This window comes from Vigna umbellata, chromosome 6 (genome assembly GCF_029865625.1).
Source record: "Vigna umbellata cultivar VRB3 chromosome 6, Vumbellata_1.0, whole genome shotgun sequence".
Classification (NCBI taxonomy): domain Eukaryota; kingdom Viridiplantae; phylum Streptophyta; class Magnoliopsida; order Fabales; family Fabaceae; genus Vigna; species Vigna umbellata.
In genome coordinates, this window is record NC_142170.1 from 31,240,781 (window position 1) to 31,264,833 (window position 24,053).

General features: G+C 36.6%; 2 protein-coding genes across 2 annotated transcripts; both read right to left on the bottom strand.

Annotated features, from left to right (window-relative positions):
• Positions 1 to 16,625: 16,625 nt before the first annotated feature.
• On the bottom strand, positions 16,626 to 17,501 carry LOC148197228 (uncharacterized). The gene is made up of 2 exons (XM_088092268.1): positions 17,388 to 17,501; positions 16,626 to 17,299 (listed from the first exon to the last, which is right to left on the bottom strand). Exons 1-2 carry the CDS (start codon positions 17,499 to 17,501, stop codon positions 16,775 to 16,777), a joined length of 639 nt encoding a protein of 212 aa, XP_087948394.1. The 3' UTR covers positions 16,626 to 16,774.
• Positions 17,502 to 18,709: 1,208 nt separating this feature from the next.
• LOC148197229 (uncharacterized) lies at positions 18,710 to 22,602 on the bottom strand. Its single transcript, XM_088093635.1, has 4 exons — positions 20,758 to 22,602; positions 20,221 to 20,457; positions 19,111 to 19,237; positions 18,710 to 19,033 (listed from the first exon to the last, which is right to left on the bottom strand). The coding sequence occupies exons 1-4, from the start codon at positions 21,840 to 21,842 to the stop codon at positions 18,710 to 18,712; spliced, it is 1,773 nt and encodes a 590-aa protein (XP_087949761.1). The 5' UTR covers positions 21,843 to 22,602.
• Positions 22,603 to 24,053: the final 1,451 nt, after the last annotated feature.

The following is a 24,053-nucleotide window of genomic DNA, read 5'->3' on the forward strand; positions in this document are numbered from 1 at the left end:
AGAAAATAGATGGATTCATGGGAAGCATTGGCTTTGAAAAATGCGTGTCTGAACATGGAGTTTATGTTCAGTGTTATGAGAAGAAGGACAAGAAGGACATGGTAATTGTATGCCTGTATGTAGATGATATGTTGGTTACAGGCAGCAGTGATGAGAGAATTAACAAGTTCAAGGCCCAGATGCTACAGGAGTTTGAGATGAGTGACCTGGGTAAACTAAGTTACTTTCTTGGGATTGAATTCACTACAACTGACACAGGTATGATGATGCATCAGTCTAGATATATAATAGACATGTTAACTAAGTTTAACATGGAGCAATGCAACTCTGCTATTACTCCAGCAGAGGTTGGCATAAAACTAGAGAAAGATCCTGAGGAAGAAGCTGTTGACCCGACTGAGTATAGAAGAATGGTTGGGAGCCTAAGGTACTTGTGCAATACAAGACCTGATATTAGCTACAGTGTGGGCTTGGTCAGCAGATTTATGCAAAACCCCAGAGTGTCTCATCTGAATGCTGTAAAGAGGATCCTAAGGTATCTAAAAGGTACCACTGAATTTGGAATTCCTCTGCCTAAGTATGGATCAGGAGGAGAGGGAAGAGTAATTGCTTACTCTGACTCTGAGTGGTGTGGGGACAAGGGTGACAGTAAGAGCACAACAGGATATGTGTTCTATTTTGATGGGGCACCTATCTCTTGGAGCTCTACTAAGGAACCTGTAGTAGCTCTGTCTTCATGTGAAGCAGAGTACATTGCAGCATGTGAAGCCACTTGTCAGGCAGCCTGGCTTGACTCACTGATGAAGGAGTTAAAGATAGAAGGGAGAGGGAAGGTCAGACTGCTTGTTGACAACAAGTCAGCCATTGACCTGACTAAGCATCCTACATCACATGGTAGGACCAAGCACATTGAGACACGATTTCATTTTATCAGAGAGCAAGTTAGCAAGAAGAAGCTAGGTGTTCTGCAGATCTGAAGACCAGATTGCAGACATTCTCACCAAAGCACTGAAAGGGGAACGCTTTCTAAAACTTAGAAAGCAGCTCGGAGTGGAAAAAGTGAAGATTTCACCGATCAATCGGTAAAAAGGGTTGAAAATTTGGAGTTTTATTCAGAATCATGTTATCTTTACAGTTTTGTTTAGGAGGAGTGTTGGAAATAAACAAAAACAGATGCTAGTCTGTTACTGTGTGTGCGGTTGTGTTTAAATATACTGTGTAACATTCATTTCACAATTAATAATAAAATTTTGAGGTATTATACAGTTTACCTGAGTGCCTTTGTGAGTTTTCTTTGAATGGTAGAATCTGTGTGTGGTGGTGCTCCGTCGTCTGTGGTGGTGGTGCTTTGAGGAAGAGGGTCGAAACCCTAGCACAGCTCGAGTGTCTTCATTCTCTCTGAATCTCGACTTCTCTCTCTCTGTATTTTGTTTGTCTCTCACCAACACGTGCACATATTACTTTTAATAAGTGAAAGTAAATATCTGAGTGTGTGGTTTTACAAATCTGCCCTTGATTCTAATAGAGTTGGCTTCTCTATCAGGCAAGGGACAAGTGGGACAAGCTTGGACAATTCATTAAGTTCATCAAAAGGGTAATACATAATCCCCTCTTAAATTATACATACACACCCCAATTACTTCAAATGCTCTAAATTTAACACCATTGTTAAAACTAAAAGCTAGGCTTTCACTCTTCCTAGATTTCATAATAAACACACACATATATAGTTAAAAATTTTATCAGCACTAATTATGTTTTAAAATATCAATCATGTTAAATCATTCATTATATTTATAACTCTTTCTGCCTAGGGGTTAAGTGGCACTCGCTGTGGTCAAATTATTTTCAAAGAAAAAGAAGAGGATGAAGAAGAAAGTAAAATGAAGAAGGCATGCGAGGCACTACATAGTGTGTCTGTGGAATATGAACCCTCTGCTGTGAAGGGAGATAGGAGCAAATCTTTGTTATTTGATGCGTGTAAATTGGCGAGTGTTATAAGACGTTTAGATGGGACGAACAAATGGAGACTGATGGCACAAGTATGGGTGGAATTATTATCATATGCAGCAGCAAATTGCATACCAATCACTCATGTCCAACAACTTAGTAAAGGTGGAGAATTCCTTTCCATTGTTTGGCTATTGATGACTCATTTAGGCCTAGCCAAGCAGTTTCAAATCAAGGAAGGCCATTCAAGGGCAAAATTGATAGTAAGTGAAGAATATGAGGAGAAACAAAATGAGGGCAAAAGTAGCTAAAAATAACTTCAGTATAACTTGTTGCTTCTTTTTTCTTGTTCAAGACTAGAAGATGTAGAGCGCTTGTTTATTTTCTGTGTTTGCGGTATCATATGTTTTTTTTCTTTGAATTACGTAGTCATTTTTGGTAAATAAATAATAGAAGGAATGATATTGTAGAACTACAATTTCTAAAGTAAAATTTGTAATATAAAAGTGTTCCGGTTTCATAATATATTGAGTTATTCTGTTGTACATATTTTTTCTCATAAATATTGTTTTTTACGACTTTTTTAGAGTAATTTTATATGTTAGACGCAAAAAAATATATATATATTAAATCGGTTTTAGAATGCATATTAAATCAATTATGAAATCAATTCAATATATGTACGATGTAATGTCTTATATCTTAGATAATTGTAGAATTGATTTAATATATTTATTTGATCTTATATTTTTAATTGAAAAGGACAAAACAACATTTTTAAAGGATTATATTAGATCGGTTAATACCATAACGGATCTAATATTTGTATTTATTTTAACAAAAAAATCGAACATATTAGGTTGGTTATGATGGTAACCGATCTAATATGTCATGCATTAGATTGGTTAATAACATAATCAATCTACTATTTGCTGAAAAGTTTTGTCTTCAATTACAATAAACTCAAACATGTTACATTCAAAATAAAACAATGTCAATGATACCAATAACCAAATGACAATATTATTTATTGGACAAATAATCATCATTTGTCAATGATACCTATTAAACAAGAAATTTAATTAGTGATTTAAAATTAATTACATGATAGTTAGAGTGAGTGAGTTTAACGTAACATCCCAATTTAAGATACCATTAATAAAGTGTAAACCTTCTAACATGTGGAAAATATGAATTAATTAACTACACCTTTTCAAAGTAGTTATATCAATAAAAGAAATAAAATCATATTTATTGAATAAAAATAAATCAAAGTCTCCTTCCAAGTAAAATTACGAAAAAAAACATTATATTTTGACATAACAAAATTGTTCATCAATTAGAACATATGAAGAATCATTTGCTCTCGTATAACAATAGGAGTTATACAATCATCACACAAACACAAAAAATAAGGTTGAGTTAACAGAATAAACATTATAACAACTCCATATCATAATAACATAATTTATCAAGTAAATTTTATGCTCCTACCATTCTAAACAAGATTAAATAAAACTATCCAAACTATTATTTCCAATCCATACTTCAACTCAAGCAACCCATGCTAACACCATTAATCATTATAAACCTATGTCATCTTTCATACTCTAGCACACACAACTTGTTCACCAAAACAAGGTTTTTCCTGTTCACTAAAATAGGACTTTCCTATTCACCAAAACAAGACTCACTCACTACAGTAGGACTTTTCTCGAGCCATCCACCAATAGTACGTAAGAAGACATAGGCTCCCCAATAATATTGTCATATTGCATTCAATACAACAACATGGCATTCCACATAATCATCATGGACGTAAATCACAACACTTCAAACATCAAACCATAAGTTTGAGCAGCACCACAACAAAGCACATAACTCAACAATACCAGAACATACCCAAATTCACCTAGACAACCCCGGTAATGCATGAAAAACATTATATCAATCAAATTAAGCACACTAAATGACTTGGAACATGTAAAAAACACCATTTTACTTCATACTCTACTAAAACAAAGGATTTTAACTTGAGCATTTGACATCAGTTTAGTAGTAACCGAAGCAAAAAATGGTGTGGTGACATTTTTGTAATTATCGCAAATGTATCTGCCTCGGTTCAAAAAGAACCAATGCCTAAAACTGGCCCGGTGACATTTTTGTAATTATCACAAACGTCTATTACTTCTGTTGGTTAGAGAACCGAGGCATAAAATAACTGAATTTTGTTTAGGGGGTTTAGGCAACGGTTCTTTATAGAACCAAGGTCATAGAACCTTATTGCCTTGGTTAAAAAAATAATCGAGGTAATAACACGTATTTTAGGTTAAATTTCGCGAACAGAGGCATTTTTAGGCAGAAGCTTTTTTGTACGTGGTGTTGCGCCGCTTCTCTCTGTTCTTCCATTTTCGTAGCCATCATCGTCAACTTTTCTTGCATTTTTTCTTTCAGTTTACGTTGATTAAGTGCTTAGGTATGATTTTCTTTTGTTTTGACTAATTGATTTTGTGTAGAGGTGCTCTTAAGCTCTTCGGATAGACGCTTTTGGGATGTTCATTTCAGTTCGTTTCAGCCCCAAACTCACCTTCAAGGTTAGTTTCATTTTAGGTTTTTCATGTTTTCGTTTGGTTGATTGTTCTTCATACATCATACACATCAAAACATAGGTATAGGTAAAATTGAGAGTATGTTCAAACGAACTCTAAATGAAATGAAAATTTGTATGAAGAACCAAAAAATCATGAAAGTCTCTCACAAAAATTTTTAACTCAAAATTCGAAATGTAAATATTTTAAATATTTTTTCAAAGTTTGAAAAGAAAACAAAAAAAGTTCCCGATAAATAGAAAACAATGTTTTCTGTGTCTATTTGAATTTTTGGGATTCTGTCATATGGTTTATGTGATACAGAAATGATAATTTTATTTTTTAAAAAATATAGTTTAGACTGCGATTTTGGTAAAAAATTTAGGCAAAAAATAGTTTATTGCCTCATTTTTGGATCCAATTGAGGCAATAGACCCTTTAATTAATTAATTTTAAGGGTCTACAGCCTCGGCTCAAACTAGAACTGAGGTGATAGGCCCAAATTTTTATTTATTTTAATCGCTTTACTCCTTCGAATTTTTTGAACCGAGGCAAAAATGTAAGTCTTAAATTTTTACCTCGTCTAAATATACATCGGTTGTAAAACTACTATCATATACCCAAAACAACTGAGATAATATCCCTTCTTTGCACTAGTGATAGGAGCACTCAACCTAACATAAAAACAACCTAACGTCCCATTAAACACAACATAGTAACCCCTAAAACATGATATATATTACCTTTCAACCCTCCACAACGTGATATCACACACACACACCTTGGCTTCACATTAAAAACTCTATGTAACAACCCCTAACGAGCTCAACATAAACCATTAAGGACATAACCTCATGTATACAATTCGTGATATGTAAAACCCGTAGAAAATAAAAATATCTTTTTATTTTATTATTATATTTTGTGTGATTAAATAATTAAATATAGTGTGTATTTGTGTGAAAAAAGTGTTAAGAAAGTGAATAAAAATTAATTAATATTGGTTTTTATTTTAATTTTCGAAAATGCTTGAAAAAAAGGCTTAAGTAGTGTTGTTTGCAATATATTATCAATGGAACCTTGGCCTAGGGATTAATGTGTGTGTGGGGCTATCATGACTTGTCTTTGGAGAGAGAAAAATAAAAACATGAAAAAGCTTTGTTTTCTGCAAGTGAATAAGAGGAAAAGTTTGGCTTCCTTTTTATTTTTTTCTTCCCTTTACCTTTTGGGTGTTGCTCCCTCCACCACCACCCTATACTTCCTCCACCTCCCCACGTTATTTTAAATACAATTATATCCTTAAGTTAAAAAGATTTTTACTTTTACCCTATTTTAAATAATTTGAAACCCTAATTTTACTTTCCCAGCACACACCCACGGAACTATCTTCCCCTTTCCCCATTTCCGTTTCACCTCCCCAGCTCCCGCACTTCCATTCCTTTTTCATCCCAGTTTTTTTTTTTTGGTTTGAAAGCTTCCATTGTTGCCGTGGTGTGAAGGAGCTGTTATAATATATTAATATTATATTATTGCAAAAGTTAATGTGTGGTTTAAAACCATTAAATGGTGAGCTTTATTGTTTGGAACGTTGCCACCCAACGTTCATTTTCTTTCAAATGTTAAAAATTGTTTTAATTAAATCATTTATGGGTTTTAATTTCCTTTTATTTTCTTGATTCTTTCCAGCTCTATAAATAGGGAGCCCCTCCTCCATTCCAAGACACACCAAAATTCACTCTCTCTCATTTTCTCTTTTCTGAATTTCTTTCTTCAGCTCTTTCTCTCTTCTAAAATTATTCTAGGTTATTCTTGTACTCTGTTAAAGAGTTACTTGCTAGTTCTGAGATCCTCAGACATTCTGAGAAGTTCCTGTTGTATCCTGGGGGACTTGCGCAACACTCCGCGGATAAGTCCTTAAGGACAGTGACTCTACACGCCTCAGGAAATACTATTTTTGTCAGCTTTTCCAACAATCTTAAGGACTTATGGCTGACATCAACAACATGCCTTCAGAGAGCCAAACCATTGCTTCCGGAACCTAGACGGTCTTCGCAAAATCTCTTCCGGACGTGTCAAAAATCGAGATTTTCTCTGGACAGAACTTCCGACGCTGGCAAGAACGCGTTTCCACCCTTTTAGACATGTATGGAGTTGTTGCTGCTATTTCATCTCCGAAGCCCGACTCCACTGTTCCTTCAAACTCAAAACTAATTGAAGAGTGGACTTACGCGAACAAGGTATGCGGACACACTTTGCTTAGTGCACTTTCTAATGATTTGTTCGACGTGTACTGTTCCTACAAGGAAGCAAAGGATATTTGGGACTCGTTGATTCTCAAATACACTGCCGAAGATGTCGTCAGACAAAGATTCGTCATAGGAAATTACTACCGTTGGGAAATGATTGAAGACAAGGACATAAAAACTCAAATCAATGAATACCACAAGTTGCTCGAAGACATCAAAGCAGAAAACATTCTACTACCGGACGAATTTGTTTCAGAACTTCTGATCGAGAAATTGCCGCCATCCTGGACAGATTACAAACAACAGTTGAAACACAGGCACAAGCAAATGTCTCTACCAGAACTCATTACACACATAATAATTGAAGATACCAACAGAAAGGAGTCTGCTACTACAAGGGCCAAAGCTTTATCTGCGAAAGCAAATATGGTAGAAGTAAAACCTGCTCCAAAAAGGTACGAATACAAACCTGATCACAAAAAGAAAAATAATTTTCTTAAATCTCGTCCCCATGAATCTAAACCCACCTTTAAAAAGAAAGGAAATTGCTTCGTATGTGGGAAGCCAGGCCATCATGCACCACAGTGCAGGCGTAAAGTAAGAAACGACAATCCTCCTAGGGCAAATATAGTCGAAGGAGATGACATTATTGTTGCAGTCGTTTCTCAAGTGAATCTGATGACCAATGTGAGCAAGTGGGTAGTAGACTCTGGTGCTACTAGGCATATCTGTGCGATGACCAATGGAGAAGAACACGTCTACCTCGGTGATTCCAGGACCACTCCTGTTTTGGGAAAAGGAAAAGTTCTTCTCAAACTCACATCTGGAAAGACTCTGGCCTTGAGCGATGTGCTACATGTGCCATCAATCAGAGTTAATTTAATCTCTGTAGCACTATTGGGAAAGGTGGGGGTTAAAGTGTCATTTGAGTCTGACAAGATCATCATGACAAAAAATAATGTGTTCGTGGGGAAGGGATATTGTGATCAAGGACTCTTCATTCTAAATGTTTCTGAAAATATTAATGAATCAAGTTCTTCTGCTTATATTGTTGACTCGTATGATATATGGCATGCTAGATTAGGACATGTGAATTCCTCGTATGTTTTGAAATTACAACTACTAGGATTGATTAATATGCATGATAAACAGAGTAGAAAATGTGATATATGTGTAGAATCTAAATTAACAAAGAAAACCTGTTTTTCTATAGAACGCCAAACTAAACTATTAGGGTTAATTCATACTGATCTAGCTGATATGAAACAAACCATGTCTAGAGGAGGTAAAAATTATTTTGTGACCTTTATAGATGATTATTCTAGATATACCAAAGTTTACTTAATCAAACATAAAGATGAAGCCTTTGATGTATTTTTAACCTATAAGGCAGAAGTAGAAAATCAGTTGAATAAGAAAATTAAAAGGATTAGATCAGATAGAGGTGGTGAGTATGTGCTTTTTAATGACTATTGTGTTAAAGAAGGAATTATCCATGAAGTGACCCCACCATATTCACCTGAGTCTAATGGAGTAGCTGAGAGGAAAAATAGAACCCTTAAGGAAATGATGAATGCTATGCTTATTAGTTCTGGTGCACCTGATAACCTTTGGGGAGAAGCCCTGCTTACTGCATGTTTTTTACAAAATAGAATACCCCATAAGAAAACTGGTAAAACTCCTTATGAGTTGTGGAAAGGTTACCAGCCCAACCTTAAATATTTAAGGGTGTGGGGGTGCTTAGCTAAGGTGATGTTACCTGATCCTAAGAAAAGGAAAATAGGATCTAAAACCTCTGATTGTATGTTCTTAGGTTATGCTGAACATAGTGCTGCCTATAGGTTTCTAGTTGTTAAAAGTAACATACTTGAGAGAAATTCTATAATGGAGACGAAAAATGCTGAATTTTTTGAACACGTGTTTCCCTTAAAGGTTAGTGAGATGTCTCAACCTGTTGATGATAATGATAATAGTAATACCATAAATGAGGATTTGAGGAGAAGCAAAAGGCAGAGAAAGGAAACTTCCTTTGGAGACGACTTTTATACTTATCTTGTTGATAATGATCCAATAAGCTTTATAGAAGCAACTAGTGCTCCTGATGCAAAACATTGGGATAAGGCCATTAGGACTGAAATTGAATCAATTCAGAAAAACAATACTTGGACTTTAGTAGATTTTCCTAAAGGAGCAAAACCCATTGGTTGTAAGTGGATCTTTAAGAAAAAGTATCACCCTGATGGATCCATAGAAAAATATAAGGCAAGATTAGTAGCAAAAGGTTTTACTCAAAAACCCAACATAGATTACTTTGATACTTTTGCTCCAGTGACTAGGATTTCCTCTATTCGAGTGTTGTTAGCCTTAGCAGCTATTCATAAACTAGTGATACATCAGATGGATGTTAAAACAGCCTTTTTGAATGGTGATTTAGAGGAGGAAATTTATATGACTCAACCTGAAGGGTGTGTTGTACCTGGTCAAGAGGATAAAGTATGCAAACTCTTAAAATCCTTATATGGGTTGAAACAAGCACCAAAACAATGGCATGAAAAACTTGATGATGTGTTGCTTTGTGATGGATTTTCACCTAATGATGCTGATAAATGTGTATACTCTAAGTTTGAAAATGGTGATTGTGTCATTATATGCTTGTATGTGGATGACATGTTAATCTTTGGTACATGCGATGAGATTGTTGCTAGAACTAAATTGTTTCTAGGATCAAAATTTGAAATGAAAGACATGGGTGAAGCCAATGTGATTTTAGGTATTCGAATCATAAGGAAGGGAGATAGTATATTACTATCTCAAGAACAATATATTGAGAAACTTCTTAAGAAGTTTGGATTTTATGACTTAAAAACAGTGAGTACCCCTTATGATGCTAACTCTAAGTTAATGAAAAATAGAGGAGAATCATTATCTCAGCCTCAGTATGCCCAAATAATTGGGAGTTTACTGCATTTAATGAGTTTTTCAAGACCTGATATTGCTTATGCAGTAGGTAGATTGAGTAGGTACACTCAATGTCCAAACCAGGAACATTGGGATGCACTTGCTAGGCTTATGAGATACTTAAGAGGTTCAATGGATTATGCCATTGAATATAGTGGATTTCCCGCTGTACTAGAAGGGTACACTGATGCTAACTGGATCTCTGATTCAGATGAGACAAAATCCACTAGTGGTTATGTATTCACACTTGGGGGTGGTACGATTACATGGAGATCAGCCAGACAAACAATTATTGCAAGATCAACAATGGAATCTGAGTTTGTCGCTCTTGAGATGGCTGGTAGTGAGGCTGAGTGGTTGAAAAAATTTTTAGCAAACATTCCACTAGGAATGAAACCAACCCCATCTGTGTCAATACACTGTGATTGCCAATCGGCAATAGCTATAGCTAAAAACAAAAATTACAATGGAAAGAATAGACATATTCAATTGAGACACAATTTAGTGAAGCAGCTACTAAAGAGTGGAACTATTTCCATTGATTATGTGAAGTCAGAACGGAATCTAGCAGATCCTCTGACAAAACCCATGGGAAGACAAATGATATTAGAAACATCGAGGGGAATGGGACTTAAGCCGCTTGCAAACAAACAAGTGATGGTAACCCAACCTTTGTGATTGGAGATCCCATGAATAAGGTTCATATGGGTAAAAACAAGTCACTTGTTAGTTCTGATAGCACTAAATTGATTTTAATCAATCATGTCCATTCCTATGGTGTGTGTGAAAGTGCTAGAGACTGCATTATTGAGAGGTTAAACTTTGTCATTAAAATTCTATACGGTGATAGAATTTTGTCTTAACCAAAGTTTTAATGATTTTCATATCCCTTATGGGTGGTGTATGATTTGCAGCATACACTTGATGAAATCACCTATATGAGTGTCAAGTGGGGCCGCTTGCATGAGATCTTGGCATGATCTCTAGAGCACTCATGAATACCGGGCAAGCGCATGGCCTAGTAAGCGCAACACAGCGATAACAGCAAGGATTGTGGGGGTGTATTGTGATTGATAAACCTCTAACACACGTCAAATATCTTTGGTTCATATAGCTTGCTATACCAACTACATTGTGTGTTAAGTTTCTAGATCTAAGACTGGTTCATATAGCTTGCTATACCAGCTCTGATGCATTACATCCTATGAGACCCAGAATAAAAGTTTCTTATTTTTCTTTTAGTGTTTAAACTATTTGAGTCAAAGACTATTTTCTTTCAACTTCTTTTGCAATATGTGGGGGATTGTTATAATATATTAATATTATATTATTGCAAAAGTTAATGTGTGGTTTAAAACCATTAAATGGTGAGCTTTATTGTTTGGAACGTTGCCACCCAACGTTCATTTTCTTTCAAATGTTAAAAATTGTTTTAATTAAATCATTTATGGGTTTTAATTTCCTTTTATTTTCTTGATTCTTTCCAGCTCTATAAATAGGGAGCCCCTCCTCCATTCCAAGACACACCAAAATTCACTCTCTCTCATTTTCTCTTTTCTGAATTTCTTTCTTCAGCTCTTTCTCTCTTCTAAAATTATTCTGGGTTATTCTTGTACTCTGTTAAAGAGTTACTTGCTAGTTCTGAGATCCTCAGACATTCTGAGAAGTTCCTGTTGTATCCTGGGGGACTTGCGCAACACTCCGCGGATAAGTCCTTAAGGACAGTGACTCTACACGCCTCAGGAAATACTATTTTTGTCAGCTTATCCAACAGGAGCGTTGTCGCCGTGGTGTGGAGGAACATCGAGGAGCGTCCAAAGCATCAACCAGCGTGAGGAAGTATACATCAACGGAGGTGACATCCTTTAACGGATGTCCCCTAATAAAACAAACCCTAAAATAAAAAAACGTAACCTTTAAAGGGAGGTGACATCTTCAACGGATGTCAACATCTGTTTAAGGTAAAACGGATGTCGACATCCGTTTTTCCTTAAACGGATGTTGACATCCGTTGAAGGATGTCACCTCCGTTTAAAGGTTACGTTTTTTTATTTTAGGGTTTTATTTCAAGGTTTATTTGAATACGCACCTAGAGGAAGCACAACACGCACTACACCACTCCACGCACTACACCACGAGAGCGACACTGCTTGATAATTCTTTCCATCACCACCAACCTTTGCAACTTGTAGTATCTCATAACGACGAAAGAAAGAGAGGAAGAAATATAATGTTAAAATGAAAGAAAAGTATTTTACTCATGTACGGGACTAGAATAGGTTATTAGTGAAATAGGTTGTGAATGAATAAAATTAAAAAATAATAATCCTAAAAATAAAATTTTACTGAGGGGCAAAATAGTAAAGTTGGGTGGAGGGAGAAAGGTGTGGTGGTGGAGGGAGCAACACCCTACCCTTACCTTTTTGGTGCATGACTTTATTTTGGAGAGAGAAAGCCCTTGGAATTTTGGTTTTGTTTCTTTTACTTTTCGATGCATTTTTTCATGGCTATGAAAATGCATAAAACAACCCGACACATGGAAATTATGATAATAATAACTCGATGCATGATCGATATACCCTAAAACACATAAAAAGCCACATGCAACATACCTGGTGTCATCCACGAACTCATAATAGCCCCGTTTTAGAAGGGAAAATGCCCATACCAATATATACATATATATATATATATATATATATATATATATATATATATATATATATATATATATATATATATATATATATATATATATATATATATATATATATATATATATATATATATTACCTCATATACAAAACCCTAACCCCATAATAACATTATTACTTCATAATCACAATTCATAGATTTATCCAACCTGTTAAAACAGATGCAACACATGATATTGGGTTATAAGCCAACTTAGTAATACATGCAGCACTCCAAGACTCCATGGCATTAGTACCCCCGTTTTTTACTAGTTTTATTTGAAAAGAGATGAATGTGTACAAGGGAGAGGTGTGGATAGAATAAATGAATATGAAGAAAGAAGATGAGGAGAAGAATGTAGATGAAAGAGAGGAGAAGAACATGGATGAATCAAATGAGAGAAAAAATTTAGATAAATGTATGTGGATGAAAATGATAAGTGTGGATGAAGGACATGAAAGTGGGTGAAGGAGATTCGTATGGATGAAAGATACGTGTGTAAGGAGATTTAAGAACATGAAGGAAGAAGAAAAGTGTGATAAGATTTCTATAGAAAGTGAGAGAAGAAAATTTTGAGCAAGGAGATTTGTCATTTTTAAATATAGCTCATTAAATATTAAAAGTAATTTGCGGTCCATATTTAATATGAACATTAGTTTAGCTAAATCTAGCTTAAATAAATATGACTATTAAAAATAAATGAATTTAGCGTTGAGCCCATGCTAATGATAACAGTTGATTTTACACGTTGTTATGTGTATGTTTTGGTGAATAAATGAACTCCATCACCACTTTTACTTTGTTTTTCTCCAAAGTTTAGTGTATTTTTATGTTTGCTTGTGTTTAAGCTTTTTAAGCTTATTTACCTCTAATATTTATTTTGAGTTTATAAATGAGTAATAGGAAGAGCCTTTGGTGGAGGAAAACAAACTGGAAATGAAGGATAATCTCGCTCGATCGAGTAACATGTCACCTAAGCGATAGCCCACTCGCTATGCGAGAAAGAAAGGTCGTTGGGCGAGCATGCCCATTCACTGGGTGAGCAAGGAGACTCGCTCAGAGAGCCTAGTGAGTAGTTGGGCCAGAAGACTCCTTCGCTGGGCGAGCACTGACGTATGAAATTTGTTATTTATGGGTGTTTTGACGTAGAGAAACGGGTCTTGGTTTGTCCTAAACCAGCCACTCCTCAATTTTTGTGATGAAGGTTGCCTAGGATGCTTGGGAGAGGCCCTTGGAGATTGTTTGGGGTGTTGGGAAGCTCTCCTCCTCCTCCTTTGTTCTCCATTTTCATTCATGGTGTTTTTCCCCTTTTGGGTAGATAAGGAGGAAGGAGCTATGAAATATGGAGGTCCTAATGCGAATGAGAGACACAATTGGAGTATGGAACAACTGCTAAGAACTTTGGGAGAGGGCTACATCTTCTCTATGATTTCCAATTTCTTCCCTATTTATATCATTCCGTAGAACCCTAAGTTCTCCATTATGGAGGGTTATCCTATATTTTGAGATTAGATGTAAAATACTAAACTCTTGTGTAAAATTATGCTGTTAATATATACATGATTTTTCAATTCAAGTTAGTATTTGATTTATATGCTTAATGCTTGTCTTGGCTTGATCACTCATGACTTGAATTGTGATTCTTAAGGTGTTGGAGAATATCTTTAGAATCTAGACTTGAAATTGAATGTCTGGACGTTTGTATCTAGGAATAGAACTTGGTCCAGTAGTAATCTTAGACTCTTGAACTTAAGATTTGACTTTTGGTCTGAAAGCTTTTGAATCTTGATTTATTGCCTTGGTTCACTGGGGACCCGAGGTATATACACAATATGACCTCGGTTAACATTCCAACCGAGGCCTAACACCCAGAAAAATTGCTTTTTGAATCCTGACCTTCTGCCTCCTAGGACCCGAAGCACGTTAATATTTAGAAGCATTGGGGGAGATGGGTGTGGGTGGACCTGCAGATTCTTTCTACAAGGAGGCTCAACTACTCTAGGTGGCTTGTCAAAGCTTGGGACCCTTCCGTAGCAGAGGCTCCATCCGCAAGGTCGACACCAAAAAAGTCAAGGTTCTCCCTCTTCACTACGATTCTAGGTTTCAGACCATCCCTTGTAGGTTTTGATTCTCGTTGCAGGTTGACGTTGTTGATGAGGTTGAATGATTTCTGCGTTGAAGCAACAACGACATTGAAGCACGACGAGGTGGTGGATGCGCGAAGTGAGGTTGGACCAACACTGTTTGCATTGCGGTGGCCATGGTGGTTAAACGGGGGTTGTCCCATGAAGACGAACATGGAGGTTGACAGCAACGCTAGGTGGTGATGAACGAAGCTTCATGATGGTGCATTAATGGAGGTTTCTGGTGAAGAAGATGAGTGCAACGACTTACGATTGGGGTTTGTCTCATGTTGATGGTGGTGGTGCGAATTAGGGTTTGATGACGGTAGGGTGAAGATTGGGGGAAATTGTTTGCTCCTGCAACGAAGGAAAGATGGTGCTCTGCCCCGAGTTCTCTGCACATGATGAAAGAAGGCTATCATGATTTGTGTGGACGCTGGCGGTGGCTACTTCAAAGACGGTGATGGCACGATCTGTGTAAGATCTGGGAAAAATATGACATCTAAAAAGGTGGTTTAAAAGTCAATTATGTTTATTAAAATAAGAAATAACATGTTGAATAGAAGTGAAGTCTAACACAATTGGTTAGAGTTATTTGATATGGGTTAGAGGTCATTTTTTTATTCTTGTTCTATGGATAATATATATTTATTATCTATTTCCAATTGGTTTTATGTGTAAGTGTGATGTTTAAAATAGAATAGTGTTATTTTGTTTGAAACAAAATTAGAGTTCAAGAGTAATTAATTATATATTTTAATTAAGATGCATTGGTATTATATATATATATATATATATATATATATATATATATATATATATATATATATATATATATATATATTTAGAGAGAAGAAAAAAAAGAGGTAACTTATTTCTTGTGATAATTAGTTATATATTTTTGTATTTATATAAATAATATTTTATGGGTAGCTTTCTTTTGTTATATTATTTATAATTATATAAATAATATTTCTTTTGTGGAATTAAAGTTTTAATATGGATTGTGTTGGTTATAGTAATATTATATATATTATTTGTATAATATAATTTTGCTTGTGTAGTTAAAATATATAAATGAATAATTATATTTCGTGACTTTGTAATGTTTAAATTTTATTATGAAAATAATGGGCTTTTATAAAGATTTTAGAAAAATAAATTCAAAAGAATCAATATTAAAATAGAAACCCTAGTCATTAGAAAAAGAGACAGAAAATCCTTTGTAGTCGTGAAAAGGTTTGAGAGGAGAGCATTATTTTTATGTCAAGGAAGAAGGCTATGAACCAAGCTATTAGGAGGATTTAAAATATCTACAATTATTTGTTGAATTAGAAGTAAGAGGAGCTAACCTTCAATATCTGCGTGTGTATGATTGTTTAATGATGTGTAGATTCTTGTTCATTATATTTTATATTTTTTGGGTGAGTGTTGTAGAATATGGTAATGCATGAACTTTCGTTACCAATCAATTATTGTTGTGTTGTATGTATTTTAATAAGTTGTTAATTGCTCGGGATGTGATTGGGTTATAATATCTAATTATATGATTGAAATTTTCGTATACGAGTTGTTTTGTATGTTTTCGTAGCGATACAATCCAAGTAGTTAAACGACATACTATGAAGACAATGCATGTTATGAAAATGCTTTATGGTTAAATTAATTTTAACTGTTGCCTTGCCATCGTGAAGGTAGCACTACAGTAATGAAGGGCATTACCGAAGGCCACAATCCTTCGGAAAACGCCAAAAGCCTTCGGTAACGGCCCATTATCGACGGCCTGCCGACGGCCAAAAAGCCCTCGGTAAACCCCCTGTCGGTAACCATTACCGAAGGCCGAAAGCCTTCGGTAATTACCGAAGGCCGTAAGCCTTCGGTAATTACCGAAGGGCGTAAGCCTTCGGTAATTACCGAAGGGCGAAAGCCCTCGGTAAAGCCTTCGGTACGGTGCAGAGAAATATCTGTTTTAATTGTTTTGCTGTTCTACCACACATACCTGCATATCATATTCACAACACACAGACCTGTATAACAGTTTCAATTTACAAACAAACAGACCTGCATATATATATTGTCCATCCCAAAATTTGATATTCATTGATGGAAAAGCATAAAGTACTATAACATTGTTATCATAATGTACTAACATCAATTATATTCTAACAATATCATAATAACATTTAAATGTACTATGATCAATAACAAAATGAAACTAAAAATCTACATAGTCTTCAGAAAGATGTTCATCCTCCTGGTCATCTGTAGATGGCTGGACTGGTGTGGGCTGGACTGGTGTGGGCTGATGAGGGACGGCGGGTGACAGGGAGGGTCGTGGCTGGGTCGGAGGGGTAATGGAAGGAGTGTCTGAAGTTTGAGGCAGCGCTCTCATGACCAGGGTCTTGAAGCTTGAGAACTCATCTCTCAAGTCACTATATTCTTCTCTCAATGCACGGTTTTCCTGGTCACGTTGGTCCAATAGCTGTGTCAAGCGCTGGATGGCCTCGTCAGCAGAAGAGGTGGAAGAAGAAGGTTGATGCTTCAGTGTACCTCCTTTCGATGCTGTATAGTTTGCAGCAAGTTGTCCTGCACCGTAGACTCGTCCCTTTTTCTTCCCACCAACGACATCGACCCAGCACTGTGTCCTACGGATGTCGTCATCTGTATTACTCGTATCATCCGGTGTAGGAGCTGACCCATGTTCGGATCTAACCTGTGAAAGTCTCATAGAAAAATCTTCCTGTTCAAACAATAAAAGCAATGTCAGAAGAATGATGAAGATAACATAATCATGTGGATTACTAATACTAGGAGTGCTATTTGCTTACATGAGTCTTGCGAGACCTTTCATCAACGAATTCATTAGTGCCCTTCCGAACATGGGTCTGTGCAAAGACCTCGTCAACATGGACCGCTCGTCCAAGAGCTTGTGCCTGTAACATAATTTAGACTTAACATGGAATCCAATAATGTGGAAACCAAAGGAGATAAACCCAGCTTTTTCCAATCCAAATTCGAAATTTAACTGTGACTAAAAACCAAACAGCAACTAAAATGTACACTGCAGCAGCAAATTGAGTAGAAAAATGATGGTTTCAGTGGTAAAAATGAGTGGCAGTGGTTTTAGGGATCAAATGACACCTAAAGGAAGTTTATATCATCATATTGAACATGTAGAAGCAGTGAAAGAAGCAAGAAAAAATCTACTGCAGAATTTCAGTTGTGCACTTGGTAAAAGTGACCAAAATTTGGTCATGTAGCAAGTATATTTCGGTTTGGCTCAAAATTGACCATATGAACAATAGAAAACAACTTTCAATTCACCAAAAATGACTCCATAAGCAATGAAACACAACCAAAACAGTCAAGCTCTCAATACGAGGTGTGCACTTGCAAATTTAAGGCAAAAGTGATGGTTCAAAAGGTGATTTGGTACAGTGGCTGGAGAAAGACCAAACGAACAGTGCTAACAACTTTAAACCATCAAATTGAAAATGTTTAAGCACTAAGACAGTCAAGGGACACAATGCAGCAGAAAATCACAGGTTCACTTCCACATTTAGGCAAAATTTGGTGGTTTAATGGGTCATTCTGCATAAACACGTTTGGAAACATTATTTGATGGTTGGGGCAACTTTTATCATCAATTTGAACATGTTTAGACACTAAGACAGCAAAGAATCACACTGCACTAGAAAATCACTACTTCACTTCCAAAATAAGGCAAAATTGATGGTTTAGGAAGTGATTTTGCATATGAGCTCAAATTTGACCAAATGAACAGTGCATACATGTTTCAAATGGTAAAATACAGTTGCACAAATGTGTAAAATGCACTGAAATGGACAGATTCAACAAAACACCCCTGCTGTAGCCAATTATGCAGCACTTTTTACTAAAAAAATTGCACTAGAATTCAAGGAAACACTTCAATCATGTTTATCATCATCAAATAAATTTGTTCAAAGTTGTAGATGCAAAAAAAATCTAAACAAAACAGATTGCACATGTCAAACCAGAGAAGTATTTTTATGCAGATTTTTAAATAAGTTTATGATGAACTCAACCACTCATTTTGCAATTAAGTGATTAATATGAGTTACTACACCTTTAGCAATGCTTATCAACATCAAACATACTTGCACAATGCTTAAGAGACAAGAAAATCTGGACAGAAACAACTTGAAGAGATTACCATACGAATGGCATGCTCGTGAATCGTGATCGACCCACCAGTATGCAAGGCACCACCCCTTTCAGACGATCTATTCTTCTGGGCTGTAGCAGACTTCTTACGAAACTCTACTGTGTTCCAATGTGCAAGCAAAGAGTTCCAAATAATTTCGCCCATCCAGTCAGGGCGCTCCCCTGCAATCCTGGCATCCCTAAACATCTCTGAGAGCCGATGAGATGCTTTCATGTGAAAATTTCTATGAATTTGACTTTCATGCTCAGCTTTCCACTGCACCTTCTTCTGTAATGATGAACAAAACAAACATTGATTAAGACATGGTAAGATATGAATGATAATTAATTTAAAGTGTTCTTGACCTTAAAACGCTCCCAGAATGGCTTTCTGTCGTCTATAGGTATGGCTCCCCAAGTAGGCCATGGAGTCAAATACTGTTGCTTAATTGAACGTGTTATGGCCTGGGAAGCAACTCTGGAGGGAATAAACCTTCATATAAATAAATAAAAGTTATTTCAGTAAAGAAAGTTTAAAACATCAATCAAAGTTAAAACTGGGATTAAAGTATTTATCCTTTTCCATATGGCTCAATCCATGGTCGATCATGGAAAGGCGGGTCAACATCTTCAGCATCACCAGCTGAAGGCGGTGTAGAAGATGAGGAAGCTATAGAAGTAGGGTCAGGGGGAGGAGTGGGGGTAATAACCTCAGGGGGAGGAGTGGGGGTAATAATGACAGGGGGAGGAGTGGGAATAATAATCACAGGGGGAGGCAGAGGCTCTTCTGCATGGGTAGGAGCAGGAGGGTGTACAACAGGGGTAGGAGGAGGAGGATGTACTGCAGGGGTAGGAGAAGGAGGGTGTACTGCAGGAGTAGAGGGAGGTTGTACTGTAGGGGTAGGTAGTGTACTAGGCACCCTAAGTACATACTTTGGGGCCTTCCGTTGCCTTTTTTTAGGCCTGGCTACCCCTTTTCCTTTATCAGGTTTATCTGAACCTTGTCTTGTCATTGCTGCATTTGAAATGTTTACACATAAAGTGAAACAATAGAAAAGAATAAGAAAGGATCACTATAAATTAAAGTGAATTTAAAATTACTACATGCATGACAATAACGAAGGATGACTACAAATGAAATATTGTATTTTACATAACTCAATTGAAATGATAGTTCAATTTGCTACAATATTTAAGATAGTCGAAATTCAATCATCGTCATCATGATCATCATCTTCATCTTCATCTTCTTCATCATCATCTTCATCTTCTTCATCATCTTCATCATCATCATCATCTTCTTCTTCTTCTTCTTCTGCTTCATCATCATCATCGTCATCTTCTTCTTGTTCTCCTTCATCATCATCATCATCATCACCACCACCTTGTGCAGGTGCTTCTAATTCATCTCCATCACCATCAGGGTCGCGCAATGCGGTTATAGGTTCAACTTCAATAATTTGTTGTGGTTGTGACATTTGGTCAAGTTGGTAGGCAACATCCTCCTCAACCTCATCTGAGTCAACGCGACCTCTAGGCTTGGTTTGTACTGCTACAGCCCAACCACGCTTGTCTATACTGCGGAATGGTGGATATGGCACATAATAAGCTTGTCTGACATTAGTTGGAAGAACGAAAGGATCAAACGGTCTATATTTGTTTCTCAAGTGGAGTTCGACAATGTTAAACCTAGGATCCACTCTAGTACCAGCTCTAGAAGGATCAAACCATTCACAATAAAAAAGTACAACTCTGTTTGGAGAAGTAGTGCTGTTGTACTCTAGCTCATATATTTTTTGAATGATGCCATAGAAATCATCATAACAACCCTCTGTAAGGCCCTTGACGTACACACCACAATTTATTGTTTTCTTTCCTTTAGACCATTCATGTGTATGGAATTTGTAACCATTGATGAAGTAAGTGTGCCATTCTTTCACACATCTCAATGGCCAATTGGAGAGATGTCTTAACTCTTGAACCGTTGGAGTCAATGCCTGATTAAAAACCTACAAAGATACCAAAGTCATTTTTAAAGCAAGCGTCAAATTAACCTTGCTCAAAACATAGGAAAAAGTATGGACCTGATTTCTAAACCATTGGGGAAACTCTGAGTGTATTCTAGCAGAAGCATTTCCTTCTACGACTTCCTCAGCCACAAGAAATGAGCTGGTACAAATGAAATGAATTAGTGTATAACAATGTAAGCATTGCAAAGGTAAGAGTTGAATGATAACATACTCAAGGTACGGTTTAACTTCACTGCAATTGATTAAGACATGGACATGAGCAGAGTTGAATTCAGCATCACTTAACCAATGAGTGAATTCTTTCCCGGCATGACGGCCTAATTGTCGAAAAACTGATAATGAACCTTGACGTTGTTCAGCTTGCCATTGCATTTCGTTTCTGACATTAGTGGGGGACAACAAGAAGTTTTTGAAATAATGTGAACAAAAATAAGTTGTCTCTCTGTGCAAGTAAGCTGCACAAATTGAGCCTTCTACTCTAGCTTTATTTTTAACCGAACGTTTGGATTCTCCCATAAACCTTTCAAAGGGATACATCCACCTGTATTGCACAGGTCCCCCAAGCCAAGCTTCATATGAAAGATGGATTGGAAGATGCTCCATTGAATCAAAGAATGCAGGAGGGAATACTCTTTCTAATTTGCAGAGGATAATTGGAATATTTTCGTCCATCTTTCTTAAGCAGTTTTCCTGTAGTGTCGTGCAGCACAGATTTTTAAAGAAGTTACTGATTTCTATCAGTGGATGTATCACGTGCTGTGGCAAACAACTAAAGGCAAGAGGGATTAAAGTCTCCATGAATACATGACAATCATGACTCTTCAACCCTTGAATAGTACCATTTTGAACATTGGCACATCTGGACAAGTTAGAAGAATATCCATCTGGCATTCTAAGCTCTTTGACCCATCCACACACTATTCTTGCCTCATCTTTTGACATGACGTAGCTTGCCTTTGGTTTCAAGAATCGACCGTTACCTTGCGCCTTCAACTCTAAGTCTTTTCGTGCACAATACAGAGGTAAATCTTTTCTGGCTGTCATTATCTTTTGTCTTACCAATAACATTCATAATTGTGTTGAAGATGTTGTCAAAGAAATTTTTTTCTATGTGCATGACATCCAGGTTATGTCTTAGCAAGTTGTCTTTCCAATAAGGAAGATCCCAAAATATGCTTCTTTTAGTCCAATTATGCCATTCTCCAAACCCTTCTATCCTATTGTGTCCAGATTCAGTGACTTTTGGATAGTCTTTCACTCTTCTCCAAACATGTGATCCACTCAACTTTGGCGGGGGCATATCCGTTTCAACTTGCCCTTTGCGAAATGCCTTTTTGTTTCTTCTAAAGGGGTGATCAATGGGCAAGAACCGCCGATGACAATCAAACCAACAACTTTTTCGACCATTAGTCAATTGGAATGACTTTGTATGTTCCATGCATTGTGGACAAGCTAATCGACCATGGGTGCTCCAACCAGATAACATGCCATAGGCTGGAAAGTCATTAATAGTCCACATCAAAGCTGCCCTCATAAGGAAATTTTGCTTCCTTGAAACATCATACGTCCAAACACCATTCCATAGCTTTTTCAGATCATCAATCAAAGGCTCCAAATAAACATCAATCCCTGATTTGGGATTAGATGGACCTGGTATTATACACGTTAAAAACATATAAGGCTTTGTCATACACATCTCAGGTGGCAGATTGTATGGGGTAACTATGACGGGCCAACATGAATAAGGTGATGCAGACGCCTGAATGTACGGCGTAAATCCATCAGAGCATAGACCAAGTCTGACGTTACGCGGTTCACTAGAAAAGGACGGATGTTTACGATTGAAGTGCTTCCAAGCTTCACCGTCAGAAGGATGACGCAAAACTCCTTCAGTTTTCTTACCATCATGCCATGTCATGTGTTGTGATGTTTGCATTGAAGTGAACATTCTTTGTAATCTTGGAATAATGGGCAAGTAGAACATTGTCTTTAAGGGAATTGCTTTTTTCTGCCTCCGTCCTGCATGCATCGTATGATATCGAGGAGAGCCACAAAACTTGCATTCAACCAACAAAGCATCATTTTTGCCACTATCATTGTCATAGAATAACATACATCCATTAACACAACAATCAATCTTCTTGGCTTCCAATCCCAACATTGAAACACATCTTTTGGCTTGATAACAATTCTTCGGAATGGAATTGTTTGGTGGTGTCAGATCTAAAATCAATTTTGTATAGTGATCCACTGCTTGATTGGGAACGTTCCAATTAGATTTACCAGCCAACAGTCTGATGGACACTGACAACTTTGACTCAGATGAACCTTCAAATACAGGTAGATTTGCCTCTGTCAGTAATTTGTAAAACCTCTGAGTGGCTTCATTTGGAGACTCTTCATCATGACTACCGTTTGCTTCTTGTTCGTCATGTCGATGAAGAGCATTGTTGACCATCTCTTGCATATAGGCAAATTGATCTATCTCAGATGTATGTACAACAGTATTCGAACCTGATGCAAGCCGATTTTGAACTCTATTGGAGGTCGAAGGATTTTCTTCACCATGAAATGTCCAAACCGTATAATTAGGCATGAACCCTTTTTGGTATAGGTGAACTTTAATCTCTTCATCTTTCAAAATCCTTGTACATTCGCACTTCATGCATGGGCATCAAATCCCTCCATCAATGGCATAATAATGACTGCGTCGAGCCGTCTCCACAAACTCTTGAACTCCGATGACAAAAGATTCCTTCAAACCTCTCCTTCCGCTATAACAACGGTCGTACATCCATGCACGATGGTTGAGAAAATAGGCCATGTTCTGTGACAAGCCAAAAAAAAAAATCATTGTCAAAACAGCAACACTCCATGCGACATAAGTAATAAACCTATTACTATTCAAGTCGAACATGGAAGGCAATTTGAACACTTCGGTTACTTTAGGTGAATTCCCAATTTCTCACCTATTAGTACACTTTTTTAGGTTTTACTTTAGAATAGTTTAAGACTAATTCTACTTAGTGTAGTTTAGTGTAGTTAGTGGAGTTTAGCCTAACTCATTCTTCAAAGTTTGTTTATGCTATTTTAGTTTAATTCAAATGGTGTGAAGTGATTTTCTTTAGTTCACTTTGGTGGAAGTTGATTGGTTAAAGTGATTTTCCTTTCAGCTATAAAATGGTCCCTATGTGGGCACATTCCTACACCTCTTACAAAGAGTGTGATGGGTGTGAGGGTTTTGGGTTTCTCTTCTTCGAAGTGGAAGAGAAGGTGGAA

Coding starts and splice junctions, on each gene's coding strand:
- LOC148197228 (XM_088092268.1), bottom strand. CDS start 17,501: ATGTTACAGGCACAAGCTCTTGGACGAGCGGTCCATGTTGACGAGGTC. Junction 17,300..17,387: donor AAAGGTCTCGCAAGACTCAT/GTAAGCAAATAG, acceptor TTGTTTGAACAG/GAAGATTTTTCTATGAGACT.
- LOC148197229 (XM_088093635.1), bottom strand. CDS start 21,842: ATGTTATTGGTAAGACAAAAGATAATGACAGCCAGAAAAGATTTACCT. Junction 19,238..20,220: donor GCCTACCAACTTGACCAAAT/GTCACAACCACA, acceptor ATTTATATGAAG/GTTTATTCCCTCCAGAGTTG. Junction 19,034..19,110: donor CATTCTGGGAGCGTTTTAAG/GTCAAGAACACT, acceptor TCATCATTACAG/AAGAAGGTGCAGTGGAAAGC.